This window comes from Phragmites australis, chromosome 1, assembly GCF_958298935.1.
Source record: "Phragmites australis chromosome 1, lpPhrAust1.1, whole genome shotgun sequence".
NCBI lineage: Eukaryota > Viridiplantae > Streptophyta > Magnoliopsida > Poales > Poaceae > Phragmites > Phragmites australis.
Window position 1 is genome coordinate 2,504,594 of NC_084921.1, and position 14,765 is coordinate 2,519,358.

The following is a 14,765-nucleotide window of genomic DNA, read 5'->3' on the forward strand; positions in this document are numbered from 1 at the left end:
TAACAAGTTTGAGCCACCAAGATCCAAGATGTGGATAAGTCATCAAGACTTTAAGGCGCCGACATACCAAGAGGTACAAGTTATGATCACTTCTTGATCCTTTCTTCAAGCTGCAACATCTTACTACAACTCACTCTATGCCTATAAGCACTAAAAACTCTCTAATCTTATACTTAATTGTCTTAGATAATCACTTTAAGCACTTCGGTGGCTTGAATGTCTTCTCAGATGTGTATGAGATTCCTCTAGACTCCAGTAGCATATCACACCATCAAATGACTGAGTGGAGAGATATTTATAGTCTCAAATCTGCGCACTAGCCATTAACCCAATGACTAAAAAAAAAAATTAATACTGAATGATCCGGTGAGAATAATATTACTAACATTGGATCATTCGGTGAGTACACTCTCATAAACTAATCGTTAAAATCCCATCTAAGTCTCTGTGAACATCATACACTCTGGTATATACTTCATCTCTAGCATCGAGCTATCCCGTGAGTTATCCTAAGTCATCCGAGCATTTTCTTTTTCTCTGTGTAAATTGCTCCAATGTTAGCATCCGGTGCACACCACTTCATCATCAGACTATACGATGCCTTGAACTTCGTTCTGCCTCTTTGCACTATTTATTGTCCAGTGTACCCTTGCTTCATCATTGGACCTTCCAGCGTGTTGATTTTCGATCTTCCACGACTGCAACCTTCTATGGTGGGAATGCTTCGGTGTGTATCTTTTCCTGATCACCGAATTATCTGGTCGGTGGTTCTATTCTGCCTTCTAAATAGAAACACTTCGATGTTGCCATGCTTTGATCACCAGACTATTTGGTGAGGTTTAGCCTTCATTCTTCAGCACGACATCATTCTCTGAAAGAATTACTCCGGTGAGCACACTTGCTAAACACCGGACCTTCCGATGAAGGCTTCATGCCTCTCTGCTCCTTTATCAAATATGCTCTAATAAGCGTAACATTCACAGCACCGGACCATCCAGTGAGTTAAATCTTCATGAGACCTTTTCAATTTGATCAAACTTTATCTCGACTGCGGTGACTTCTTTATGTATTACATCCATAAGACCTACTAACATATATTCTTGATAAACATATTAGTCTCATTAACTATATTATTATTAATCACCAAAATCATAATCATAACTTAATAGCACTATTTTCGCTACACCCTAGGTAATGTGGTGTGTTTGTGTATTATTAGTGATGCAAATGGGTACCGAACTAGTAATTTTATATCACTATTTAGTTTTTTTTTTCAAAGCTTAGTTAGATGAGAGTGATTTTTTTTTAGTTTTGAGTTGACCAATTACTCAAAAAAATATAAAACTTAGATCCGCATGCAGTACATTGTTTGTGGTTCAGATGTGTGATTAGGACTCATTCACGTGGTTGAAGCCACCGGCAAGGGCTATGGCCTGATATCTATTATATTATTATTTGAGAAAAAAATAAATTATTGTATTCGTTCTTACGTTAATAAAAAATAATCTAGATCATTTATCATTATAAATATATAACTGCCTAGATTAAAAAAAACCTATATCTAATACGATTAATAAATAACTAAATTTGCAAAGTAAAGAGTCTATATCAAATACGATTAATAAATACCTAAATTTAGAATTAAAAATTATAGAAAATTAGCAGTTCGAATTTCATATGGTTTGGGAAACGAAATATCTAAATAAAGAGCCAAATAACATAAAATAAATACTAATTAAAATTAGAGTTAGAATAAAAAATAAAGATCTATATCAAATATAGTATTAAAAAATCAAATTATTATAAAAATCAAATAACTAAATAAAGAGTCCATTAAAAATATAATTAATCAATAGCTAAAATTCATAATAAAAAATAATAAAATTACAAAATTCTTACTAAGACAATAGATTAAGAAGCACGTATATCTCAAAGTCGTTACATCAAGCAGATAGCAGGCCAAACACATCTTGCAGGCAAGGCAAGTATATTTTGATATTAGACTGCCTACATCTAACACATGATTTTGAGTTGATTAAAACATATATGAATCGAACTAATATATGTATACGATTCAAATACAAGTTTAAAACATAAATAATTTTCTTTTCTACTAACATATATTTTTATTTCTTCTTCTAATTTTTATGTGTTTTGTAACTAAATATCACTAACCTTGTAAAAAACTAAAGTAACTAATTTTTAATCAAAGATTATATAATAAAATATTACAACAAAGTTAGTCATACTATTAGTATAAACCACTTTACTAATTTATTATTATTTGGAATGACTCAAACCTAGCTCACCTCCTCTTCTGCCATCCTTATCCGAAGCACGGAACATAACAGAAGCAGGTGTGCACGGCCGCCGTGGTCCGTTGTAACGGCTCCACCTCACCTCTCGCACAAACACATACCCTTCCTCTCTGCTTCTCGAAAACACATAGATAAAAGAGACGCTGGTAGTAAGTACATCACATACATCACAAATAGGTTTATCTACTTGTTAGTATCATAACTCTATCCACTCATGCAGACGAATCTATCTGTCAGTACTGTAACATTATCTTTATACGAGTAAACAATCAAACACCTTTTCTCGTATACGACCTCAGATACAATCAATCGAAACTTAATCCAACTTATCTAAATATATATAAACAATCAAACACTTTTTTTAATAAATATAAATAACTCAGATTATGTCTCCTCGTCCTACCGAGTATTCTCTGCTAAGCTTGTGATCCGGTAAGAGCACTGTGCCGCCCAGAGCTTTCAAAACGCCACGCCGTCCACCCGCTCCTCTCTTTCCCCGCACCGCGCGCGCACCAACAAAGGAAGGGGGAAAACGCGAGCGAAAAATAGAGTGGAGGAGAAGCAGCAGCGCGGCACGCCCGGCTGGGGATGACGCGCGCCCTCCGCCGATGGCCGCACAGCCGCAGACGCTAGCCCTCGCCGCGCTCCTCATCCTCTACTTCCTCCTCGCCACGGCCGCGCTCTACCTCCGCGGCCGCCGCGCCCGCAGGGCCCAGCGGCAGCAGCAGCACCTCCCGCCGCCGCCCAAGCCGGCCGCCCCGGAGGGGGAGGGGGAGCCGGCGGAAGAGGGCGGGAGGGAGAGGCAGAGGCGGCGGCGGAGGGCGCGGAGGAAGCGGCAGCAGCAGGAGGAGGGGGAGGGCGCCGAGGACGGCGGCGGAGACGCTGCGGCGCCATCTGCGAAGGCGGCGGGGACGGAGGGGAAGGGGGAGGCGCTGCTGCCCCGGCGGCCGCAGTTCCCGCTCGCGTCGGTGACCGGTGCGCTGCAGCGGCGGATTAACGCGCGGTACGACGACCTCGCGCGGGCGAGCGAGGCAAGGTGCCTCACCATCGAACAGGTCGGTGCGTACGTACCTTCCACTCACTTCTTCCAGAGCTCCACTTGCTTCAGTGTCAGCGTGTATGCGTGCTAAACGTAGCCTCGCTGCTTAGGTGACAAGTGTTCCTACAATGTGGGGTGATTGGTCTGCGTAACCGAAATACCTGCTATTAATTTCTAGAGCTGGTTTTTGCTCCGCTTGCAAGGTAGGGATAGATTAAGTTTTTCGATTCTCGACATTCCGTTCCAAATTGGCTCCAATGCTGCACGGTTGATCTGAAACGGGATGCTTACATGATTTTGCTATCGCTATGACTAAAGGTTTTTTATGGTGTCACTGACGAACTGCCATTTCGTCGGTAACTTATGGGCATGAAATGTTATGATTCTTTTCACAATTAACAGGTTGTTGCAGTTTTAGAGGCTTCCATAAGCGTGGAATCAGTATTTTTTTGTTCAATCCATATGTAAGGTTTGAATTTACACAAAGAATACAAAACATCATATCCTAGTTGTACCAATGCTCACATATATAATACTTCTCTCCAAGATCATACTGTTGCCTTGCTTAGAAACAACACTATCAGAACCATCAACTGTGCCTTGAGATTGATTCAAACCTTCAAAATTCAAACTGACCAAGTCTTGAAATACTTTGAGTGGATAGGATAGTGGAAGTACTCAATATGCTTGTGGAGATGCATTTCTCTGAACTAATCCTTATTTTCTAAATTAACGGGGTGTATGTAACGAATGTTAGAGGCTTAATGACGTAGACATTAGACAATACAATGTGGACTTCTCCATTTTGACAGACTTCGGTGTATTTTTAATTCTGCTGCTACTGGGCAACTTTTCTGTAAAATACAAATCTCCCTAAAACTCAAGGATTTAATGACTTACCCTCAAGTCAATCTTCTCATACTTCCATATTCTTGATTACTATATTAGCTACAAGTGATAAGTACAAAGAGTGGTGTTGGAAGTTTATAAAAAGTAACAAACCCCCAAAATGGGAATGCGCCGCCCCTTCTTCATTCCCCTTCCCTCTCCAACAAACAGCTTACAAGTGATCACAAGAAATACCTAGCCATAGCCTGGCCAAAGAATTCCGACCACCAAGGGTTTCATCCTTAACCTTCCACCACAACCTGCAGTCATGGAAATTTCCTATGTTCGCTTCCTCCTTGTTATCGCCATGGCCCTGATTCTTCAGCACAGCCACCAGAAGCCTTACTCCCCACCACATTAATCAGACCAACCATCTATTCCACTTGGTAGCGAGAATGGGAAGAAGGGAAGAAAGGCGAGGAGGAAACAGATGAGAGAAAAGCCACCTTTCCCCCTCTCAATGTTGAGCTGTGCAATGAAATGACGGATCAGAGAGATTTATGCTGAGTTTTTCCATGCTAAGATTACTGAAAATCTGGTTGGTAAATTCTTTCTGTAGTTTCTGCGATGCAATTACCTTCCGTACATTTACAATTTTTTTGTGATTGTGTGTATCGTGTACGATGCTTAATGGTGCTCCAACTTGAAAGTTTTGTGCAATCCAAGCAGAAGCTAATAGAATTGGTGTTTCCAATCTTTGATTTTAGTGAGAATTTAAGGTGTTCAGTGTTGCGTATGTTATCTGATAAGCAGGATTTAAAGATTTGCCTTTTTTTCTTGGAGAATTCCGCTCAATTGGATTTAAATCTTATACTCCTTATCAAGTTGATATAGATTGAACCCACGACTTGCAGCATAAAATGAGCAATCTTAGCCCTTGAGTGGTGACATAATTCTGCAATGCCTTCTTTTTGCACTTTTTTGGTTAAGGATTTAGGATGCCAACTGATTGACTTGTAGAAATATGGTATGCTTAATAAGAGTACCAAATTAGTGTTCTTGATAGTTTTTTTAGGATTCAAGTCACCAAATGTAACAGTTCGCCGTTCACTTGTTATTTTGAGTTTTGTTGAGAACTGAGACCGTAAAATGTTGCTTTAGTCGACAGAGCAGTGCATTATGACTGCAGTGGGTGCTTTGAGTGCTTAATCATCCATATTGTTCTTAGTATTTGAACTGCAAAATGGAAACCTTTTTTTTTTCTGAATTTTTAGCGTGCAAGCATTGTCTGCTATAGTATTGCTAGGCGAGTTGAGTTTCAAAACAGAACATTAAAGATTGCTTCTGTTCAATATTGTAGGAAAATAAGTTACATTCCTTTCCTTACAATGTGTTTCGCGACTGTGCTCACCTGTTGAGCAGAAACAAAGGTCGACCTTAGTGATCCGATTGTGCCGAGTGGAAGGGCCGTCACTCAACAGATAAAAGCAAAACTTGCATTTGGAACATGAAATAGCTTGTACATATGATGAGCTACAACAATAGTTGTAGTTTGCTCCTTGTTATGTGTTGAGTACTATACCCTTTGCTCTTAGATGATGATATGCCGACTTACAGATCAAATATTTGTTGAGTAGGCTAGTTTAGGTAGAATAATTTCAATTTAAAATTTATTTATGTGCGTAGTAATACCGTGTATCTCTAATGAACAACTTCACCCATGTCTTTGTGCTTTCTATTTTCCATTGATTGAAGAAGGGCTTGGCAAGATCTTGCCATGCCAGATGTTCCCACAAATCGTGAAAGTGACATTTTGGAAATGGAAGTGGTCTTCAAAACACAACTTTGAGTCTTTGACCATCAATTTCTATTGTGTTATGTGCTTAAACTATATATTTAAATATCATGGAAGTATTTTTTTATAGACAAATCCATTTTCATATGGCCAATCTATACACTTATATAAAGATAATGTAGGTCAGATTAAACTACTTTGACTACATGTATTCCGAAACATCACTAACTTTTGACTAGACACTAGATTGAGTATTTCTTTGACTAATAAATATATCAACTTGATGGAGTTTGTTTCATCATACAAGGGGAGTGGAAGTATAAAGTGGCGCATGTTGTTGAAAATGAAAGACCTAATTTTAAGTTCATAATTGATTGTTATGTACTTTATCAGCTTTATCATTACTTTGCTAGAGATAAGCTTATTTTAGTTCTTTTTTATGTTTCAGAATTTAATGAGTTTTCAACGTTGCAAATTTGCAAATCTTGTTGTAAATGATGCCCATGCATATGTTGTATGGTCATACCTGCAATTAGGACCTTGTAGATCTGATTAAATGGCCAGTTCCTCAGCATTATACTCTGCAGTCTGAACAGGATGCAAATATTTAAACCTGGAGCAACTAAGGGTTGCTGTGGATTGGCTGCTTTTATAGTTTTATTATAAACTCAAATTTATGATCCCGTTGAGAAAGTGCAAGTGAGGTCCTGTCTAGGTTAGGTATAAGCTCTATATCTGAAATAGTGGAGTGACAGCAAGGGCATGTTTGGATGGGGGTGACTGGGGTCCAAGTCCATGAATTTATTTTAATTTGAACAAAATCCCCAAAACTCCTAGAGAAATCCTCCCTATCGAAACAGGCTGTAAGACTTCGGAATGGTATGTGGACTAAAATTATGACACAAAGGACTATGCATACCTCTAGTTTCCGTAAGTTGCCTCACAACCAAGTAATAAGGGCTTAAATAATGTTGATCGGCTGGAAAGAAAACTGAAGCTAGATGCTAAAAGACCATAATTTTCTTGCAGCAGATATTGCTTATCCTGGTGCCCTTTTAGTAGATATTGCTTCTAACTGTTAGCCTGCTAGGAAAAGATAACAGGCCATTGAGTTAAGTTGAGTTCTGCTGCTTGCCTAATTGCTCCCTGGCATTCATTAGTATCGGTTCATTCAGGTGTTCTGTCACATGTCACGTAACCATTGGTGTGACCAACAATTTCTAGGTTAGGACCTAGTGGTGTGGATCTCAGGCATGACCACAGGACTGGTTTACAAAAGGATGTAGGGACTGGAATGCTGCAATCTGAGTCCTCAAAAAAGAATGGAAGAAAGCTGTTATTGAAAATTTGCATCACTAACTCAGATCGATGAAAAGTAATTTTAGAAAAAAGAAAATATGTCCACTATACCCGTAAATTTACACCTTTTGTTTATAGGATCGCAACTAAGTTCCAGTGCATCTAATTTACTAAGGGCTATTTCTACTAAGTTTGCAGTCATTCATATGTTTTGTTCTCTTCAGGCTTTCTATCAGTCTCGGAGTGTCTTACAAAGATACGTCTCTCTACCTTGTTTTCAGGTTAATGAGTTTGTTAACTGTCTCGTAGATGCTAGAAACGAGCTGCTGCAGAGGTGCTATTTGCATGAAACTTACCTTCGTACATCCATTGCTCCAAATGATTTGCAGATCCTGACTAATGTCTTCTGATTATATCAGGTACGAGAACGTCCAAAGAAGCTTCAAAATAAAGAAGGCCATGTTATCCAACCCTCGTAATTATAGGTCTTCATATGATCGCCTCTTTGAACAGGTTAGGTATTTGAGAGAGAGAATTTACAAACACAACTAAGCAAATGCTATGAGAAGCATATTGTCTGTGCTGACATCAGCTTCTGTCTCCTCTTTGTACCCTTGGGCATTATCACAGGTATGTAGATTGGAAACCGAACGTGACAACCTAAAGAAAGATGCTGCCATCTACAATCTTATTCAAGAGCGGCTTCAGACATCAGCACCATACAAATTGGTATGTCACTTCTGTTCTGCTTGTAATTGTAACCACCTTTGCTTTCTTATACAAATAGCCGACGGTTGTAACACTGTACTGTTTACCACGGCAGATCATGGAGCTCAGTGCTATGGAGCTGGAAGCCCCAGAAATATCATTCGAGGAGTTGCTGGCTCAGGAGAAGGAGGACACCGCCTTCTGGCAGCGTAACGGAAAGCTGAGATCAATCTCATCCAAGTAGGACGCGAGGTGACCAGCAACGACGATAGATTGCAACATCGTCAGCATCTCAACATTAGTAGTCCAAACTATATTCGAACTGTTGGTGTAATGTGCTTGTCAAGATCTTGGGCGCCTGTCACTTAGTCCTGACCTTAATCTAGGCAGATCCAACTGTTGTGCCGTGCTCGTCAGTAAATGCACTTACATATGTTGTCAGGTACTACTTGGGTTTCCCGTGTCCGGCGGGATCTGCAGGCGATGGCTCACTGCTGCTGCACCTGTGGTCAGCTTAGCTGTGAATTGTGATGTGCGAGAGCTATCAACTGAGATGCCTAGACGGCCTAATTATTTCATTCTCTGTTCCAATCTGGACAGTAAACAAGCCCTAAACTGCAGGCAGAAGCAGTAATCGATGCGTCGATTTCACCTTAATTTCGGCCCTACAATTCTATACAGCGGTGCTACAGAATATATGAATGCCTACTAGTGTTCTAGCCGTCCTCCTAGGCTCCTTGTCAGTCTTGCGGAGTTGCGGTCTCTTCCCTTCACCTTGCGGCGTCGCGGAGTGGGCCAGCGTCCGGGCGGTGGCGACCGAGTACTCCCTGCACTTCATCGACAGGGCGTCCTTCCCGAGCAACGTCACGCTCTACACCGACGACGACAAGCGGTCCCGCCGGAGGCGGGTCGGCGGCGAGGTCCTGCACATCGAGCTGCGCAAGTGGGCCGACGCCATGTTCATCGCGCCGCTCTCAGCCAACACCCTGGCCAAGGTACAGTGACGCGGTGCGGTTCTCGTCTGGTTTCGTCGCCGCTCGTGGTGACCACTTGAGAGAATTCTGCTGCTCAGGTCGCCGGCGGGCTGTGCGACAACCTCCTGACGTGCGTGGTGCGCGCGTGCGATGACACATCACAGCAAGCCCGTCTACGTCGCGCCGGCAATGAACACATTCATGTGGAACAACCCTTTCACGGCGCGCCACCTTGGCGTCGTGCGCGAGCTTGGTATGTCCCTCATTCCGCCGGTGACCAGGCGGCTGGCCTGCGGGACCTACGGCAACGGCGCAATGGCAGAGCCGTCGGAGATCTGCAGGATCGTAGTGAGATCAACCATGCAGCATGTGTAATGCTCCATTGATGGGGAGATCTTGTGCTCTTGCGCCATCTGATCAAACAAACGGTGGCCATCCGACACACGCCCTGCGTGGCTACACGCAGATAAAACAGCAACAAAAGCGACGCCATCAGGCTCAACCATAGCTCCGGCCATGTCCGCCAACATTGCAAGGGCTTCATCGCACAAGCCATGCATGCCATAACCCGATATCATCGAGTTCCATGGAATCAAGTCCCTGCTTTTCAGCTGGTCGAACACCATGCGCGCAGCAGCCAACCTCCCACACTGAGCGTACATGCTGATCATCCCATTCTCGACCAGCGAGTGCCGATCCAGGACTGCTTTGATCGCGTGACCATGGACCTCCTGACCCAACCGCAATGCCAGTAGTTCCGCAGAAGCAGAAAGAACAGTCGCCAGTGTCACCATATTCGCCGAAAGCCATTGCTGTTACATTTGCCGGAACAGCTCCAGTGCTCGCTGCATGTCCCCCGACGACGCGAACCCGCCAATGATAGCGCTCCAGCTCACGACATTGGGTAGCGCAATGCCGCCGCACTGTTCCATCCGGGCAAGCACATCAAGCGCCTTGTCACAGCACCCAGCCGCGGCGTTGCTAGCGATGGAGCGTTGCAGGTCACAGCATTCTTCTCTCCGGCGTCCCGGAACATCTTCTCGGCCTCCTCCATCTCTCTCCGAGCTTGCCGTACATGCACACCAGCGAGTTAGTGACGAACTGGTAGCCATGCACGCAGGGGCAGACTCACGTTCAAAGGTAGAGGTGCACAGGAGGACACGGGATAATTTTTTTTTCTTTTTCAACGATCAATTATATTTAACAAGCCTATAGAACACATCCTAGTCTAACAAGTGGAACATCTAATCATTCATGCACCATGCCCTTCATGAGTCCGTAGGCATGTAGCGACCTCCCTTTCGCTAATGCAGGGCCGCCGGCGTAAGGGCACGCCGAGAGTGCCACAGCGACGGCCTCAGGATTGCCCTCGCACTGGCTGTCATGTATGTCCCTGAACAGTTCAAGAACCTCCGGATGCCTCCCGCACCTGGCGGCTGTCCATGTGACGGCGTCGGGCCGCGCCCCGCCCGCGACCATGCGTGCGAACGCGGCCCTTGCAGCGTCGGGGTCGCAGCCGATCGAGTACGCGGAGATGAGCGTGTTCCAGGCGAGGGTGGTCCTCCTCGCCGACAATGCATCGAACACGTGGCGGGCCTCAAACGTGCGGCCGAGCCTGGCGTAGGCGGCGAGGATCTGGCTGGCGACGTCCGGGTGGCCGTTGAGGCCGAGCTGGAGGGCATGGGCGTGGATGGTGGAGGCGAGGCGCGTGGACGGCGCGACGCAGAGGGCGAGGGGTAGAGTGTATGAGTTGGGGAGCGCAGGATAGAGCGTGCTCATGCGGCGGTAAAGCGCGAGGGTGAGGTCCTGACGGGATCGGGCAAGGTAGGCGCCGATGAGCCGGTTCCATGGGACGGCGATGTCGGTTGGCAGGTGGTGGCGAATTGATTGCTCGATGGCGAAGGTGTCGAGGAGGCGGTGGTGCCGGGGAGACGCGAACAGGACGGTGCATCCACGAGTGGGTCCCACCGGTCAGTGTTTCAATGGCCAGAGATGTTTGCAAGTCCCAATCAATTTTAAACAACCCCTAATCCTATCTTAACCTCTTAGATACAATGTATCCCCTACTTGCTAAAATCAAATCTTATATAAACATTATATTTGAATTTTTTTCTTAGGATCTTTTTATATTTTTAGACAAACAAGATTTGTTCATATAGGGAGTAGATCAAATTCGTTCGAAAAGATGAGAAATGTATATCATTTACCCGAATGATCCAAAGAACAATAAAGCTGCGAAATGGAGAGGACAAAGAACTCAACCAGATCATAGATTTTAATCCCTGCTAATTATCAATAGAGCACGCATACAAGATCATAAACAGGAGCAAACTATAAGGAGACCAAGGAGCAAGAAAAATCATTTCACAGTTGGGTGTCTTTATACAATGCAATCTCGCCGTCCAGTTTTTCCATGTTAACAAACTCCAAACACAAACAATTCTCACGGCATGAATTGGACAGATCAATAAGATTTTTGCTAGCCCTGTATATGGCCTATGCCACCATCAGCCTGAAACAACACGAGGGAGGGTGGAGCCACTTAGGCAGTGAAAGCAATGGTAAACCAGATCGTCTAGGCTTCTAGCAAGGTCTCTTCAGGTCTTCCCAGAGGCCGCCCAAACATTTAGTTTTTTCACAGGATCTCTGCACCCATGTTACTATCAGCAACGCGGTCACGAGTCCCTGTGGAGAAGATGCAGAACCATCATCAATAAGTGATATGTATCGCTTGCATTTTGTGGAAATGATTCCATGGACGCCAAGAGCAATGAACTGAAGAGGCACATGAAGCTGCTCACCCAAATATGGACACGTGCTTGAATAGCCTATCTCAAGTGAATAAATACAACATAATGTACAACCACTTATTTTAGAAAGAAAAAGCAACAATTAAAGTAACCAAGCCTGCTGAATTACTAATTACCACTTAAAAATGAGCAGAATAATCATTTGTTCATAACATTTCTTCAAAGAATCCAAGTATCATAAACATTTGTTCATGTGGGTACCTGGCAATCTTGATATTTCTGAAGGACAACATCACAGTCAGTATCAAGGTCACCATGGCAAAACAAAGGTGCTCCAAGGAATGGCCGCTAATGAAATACCGGTTCACACTGTAAACCTTCCTGTCAGCAAGGCCTTCAAATCTTGCTAGAAGGTAAAATCCTGCACCAGGATGTCATCAGATAAAGAGTTTGCTAAGGGTTTACGGATTTGAATGCAGTGAATCAGTTACAGTTACCTGTAGCAAGGAACCAAAATCTTGAATGTGTATACTTGGGAGGAAACAAGAATAGCATCACAGGAATTGCAATGCAAGGAACAAAATTTAGAATCACCCACAAACGCATATCATCAAGAACCCTGACCATTCAGCCAGAACAACATGTTTAAGAAAATTCATTTTCAGGATTTAATTTAAGATCAACCATAAGAGAAACAAGCTGAAGGAGTGGAACACATGTTTATACCTTTCACACGCACTGCCCACTAATAGAAGAGATAGTAGTGAGATCAAACAAGATAGCCCAGCCCTCTCATCAACTCTTTCAATTACTAATATAGACAAAAGTGAGGAGGCTGATATCATCATCTGCACCGCAAGAGCATCCAGTGAACATCATACCGAGAAAAGATTACTCAATAAGCATTAACACCTTTTTACATATATATTATATACTCTTTTCTGGCTCTCATAGTCTAGTTGGATTCCATCTCTAGCCTAACCCAACTTGTTTGGGACAAAATCTTTTTGTTGTTGTGGTGGTTAGGCGCCAAGGAAATATTCAGATCAGATGCTTAGGCACAATAACATTCCTCACTAATCCACACTCTCGACTTAAAAAGATTCACATGGAGACCAGAATGGACTGTTTTCACCTAATACTTGGACTTGGATTAAAAAACAGTTTAAAGTACATAAAATGCATTTTCTGAACATGAACTCAGCACAGTATCCAAATACTCTCAAAACTATAAAAAGTGCAAACTAGCAAAATTCTTCAGAGTCCAAAACTATGCACAAAAAAAGTAATTAGTAAACAGCAGAGGGAAAGATGGCAGAAAGAAAGTAGTATTTAGATACCGGCAACCTGTCCCAAATTAACCGGTCATCATCTGGCTTGAGGTGATAGTAAGCTGAACCAAAAGCTGCTGCTACATTCCCAGCAAAGAAGAGGAACCATCCCAAGGCCTCCCACCTCAAACTACATAATCCCACAAAGTGACATATTATCATTTTGGGGAAGTTTAATCTAATGCAAGGAGCATATCGTTTTCTTCTGGCTTATTCTTTTGAGAAGGATAGCAATAGCATGATTCGTTAAGAGGCACCCTCATGTAAAACCAAATTAGTTGTATATTAAGTGGCAGATTCCAGCAAACAGGAACATCACACACATCTTAACTAAAACAATTTTCAGCTGTGACCCATGCATTTTAATCAAACACTCACAACTCAAATACAATTACTTGCCAATTATATCCTGTATCAAGATTGGAGAAAAAGCGAGCAATTGCTAGGAAGATAAGGTCAGTTACTCCAACCTAATAGTTAAACATCTTAATCTGATTGATCAATGATACTCTCATTTAACTCGGGCATCCTCTCAATTAGTGGAACCTCATTGGAGCCATGGGAGATCATGGGCATCTCTTAGGTAGTGTTTGGTTCGTGGGACGGATGGACGGAGCGGATCCATCCCATTTTTGACCTGTTTGGATGGAAAGCAGTGGTGATGGAATGGTTCGAGCTGTTAAACAAAAAAACAGTGGAACACTTCAAACATGACACTGACAGTAGACCCGAGGTACTAAAATAGACTCGTTACATCACACCCACCAAACAAACATCTACATATAAATAGAATCATCCCATCCTTAAATATATGAATAGAATCATTCCATCTCACATCGCTCTCCAACCAAACACTACCTTAAATTAATAAATCATACAAACCCTTGATAAAGTAGTACTTGGTAGTTGCACACTACGTTACGAAACTGGACAGATTGGACTCTTATACATTTCTACTGGTCTCATATACTTCGGTTAAACCTCCCTTTCTTCAACATAAGGATTACAAACTAGGATGCACATGTTACGAAACTAGGATGCCAGACGCACTTGTTTAGTTCTTAAGGTGAGACATTTCGTCAAACAGCAGGTGGGCGAGTAGGGCAAAAGGGCACAGCGCACCTGACGCCGAAGCATCCACTCCCGCAGAGGCAGAGCACAAGGCCCGGGACCCCGGCGAGGAGGAGCGGGTAGGAGGTAAGCACGTTGAGCGTGTTGGGCACGCCGAAGAGGTTGCGCATGTCAGCGAAGAGGTGGAGCGCGGGCGAGTGGCGGAGCCGCGGCGTGGCCACGAGGAGCAGAGCGGAAGCGAGTACGGCTCCGCCGGCGAGCGCGCGGCGGCGATGCTCTCGGCGGAGAACGGAGGCCGCGAGCGCGAGGGGCCCCGGGCCGAGGCGGCCGCCGCGGTGCGGGAGGTCGGCGGCGAGATGCATGCGGGCGGCGAGTGCTTGCGGCCTCAGTTCGATGCGGTGGCTGCGGCTGCAGGGGTCCGTCAGCCCAGATTTCTGGTGTTGGGCCGTTTTGTTGCTATGGGCTTTGCTTTTTAGAATTTTTATATTTTTTTTAATCTAAAAATTGCAAATATATAAGTTTATTTTGAAATTTTGTAATTCTATACTTCTGTCGTCTATTGGAAAGGATTAGGCTGGTCTATTTGCCTCTTTAAATTGTGGTCTTGCTCGCTCGCTGGATAGTGGACACTTCATTTAAAGAACGGTTGTTG

At 43.5% G+C, this 14,765-nt stretch overlaps 2 protein-coding genes and 1 pseudogene across 2 annotated transcripts; 1 reads left to right on the top strand and 2 right to left on the bottom strand.

Annotated features, from left to right (window-relative positions):
• The first annotated feature begins 2,764 nt into the window (after nt 1-2,764).
• Nucleotides 2,765-8,420, top strand: LOC133915157 (uncharacterized). The gene is made up of 5 exons (XM_062358239.1): nt 2,765-3,373; nt 7,561-7,613; nt 7,699-7,792; nt 7,910-8,008; nt 8,103-8,420. The coding sequence occupies exons 1-5, from the start codon at nt 2,927-2,929 to the stop codon at nt 8,229-8,231; spliced, it is 822 nt and encodes a 273-aa protein (XP_062214223.1). The 5' UTR covers nt 2,765-2,926; the 3' UTR covers nt 8,232-8,420.
• Nucleotides 8,421-9,260: 840 nt separating this feature from the next.
• LOC133930211 (putative pentatricopeptide repeat-containing protein At1g17630) lies at nt 9,261-10,899 on the bottom strand (annotated as a pseudogene).
• Nucleotides 10,900-11,310: 411 nt separating this feature from the next.
• LOC133914987 (uncharacterized) lies at nt 11,311-14,553 on the bottom strand. The gene is made up of 6 exons (XM_062358003.1): nt 14,165-14,553; nt 13,052-13,172; nt 12,438-12,559; nt 12,209-12,330; nt 11,973-12,132; nt 11,311-11,646 (listed from the first exon to the last, which is right to left on the bottom strand). The coding sequence occupies exons 1-6, from the start codon at nt 14,473-14,475 to the stop codon at nt 11,637-11,639; spliced, it is 846 nt and encodes a 281-aa protein (XP_062213987.1). The 5' UTR covers nt 14,476-14,553; the 3' UTR covers nt 11,311-11,636.
• Between the last annotated feature and the right edge of the window lie 212 nt (nt 14,554-14,765).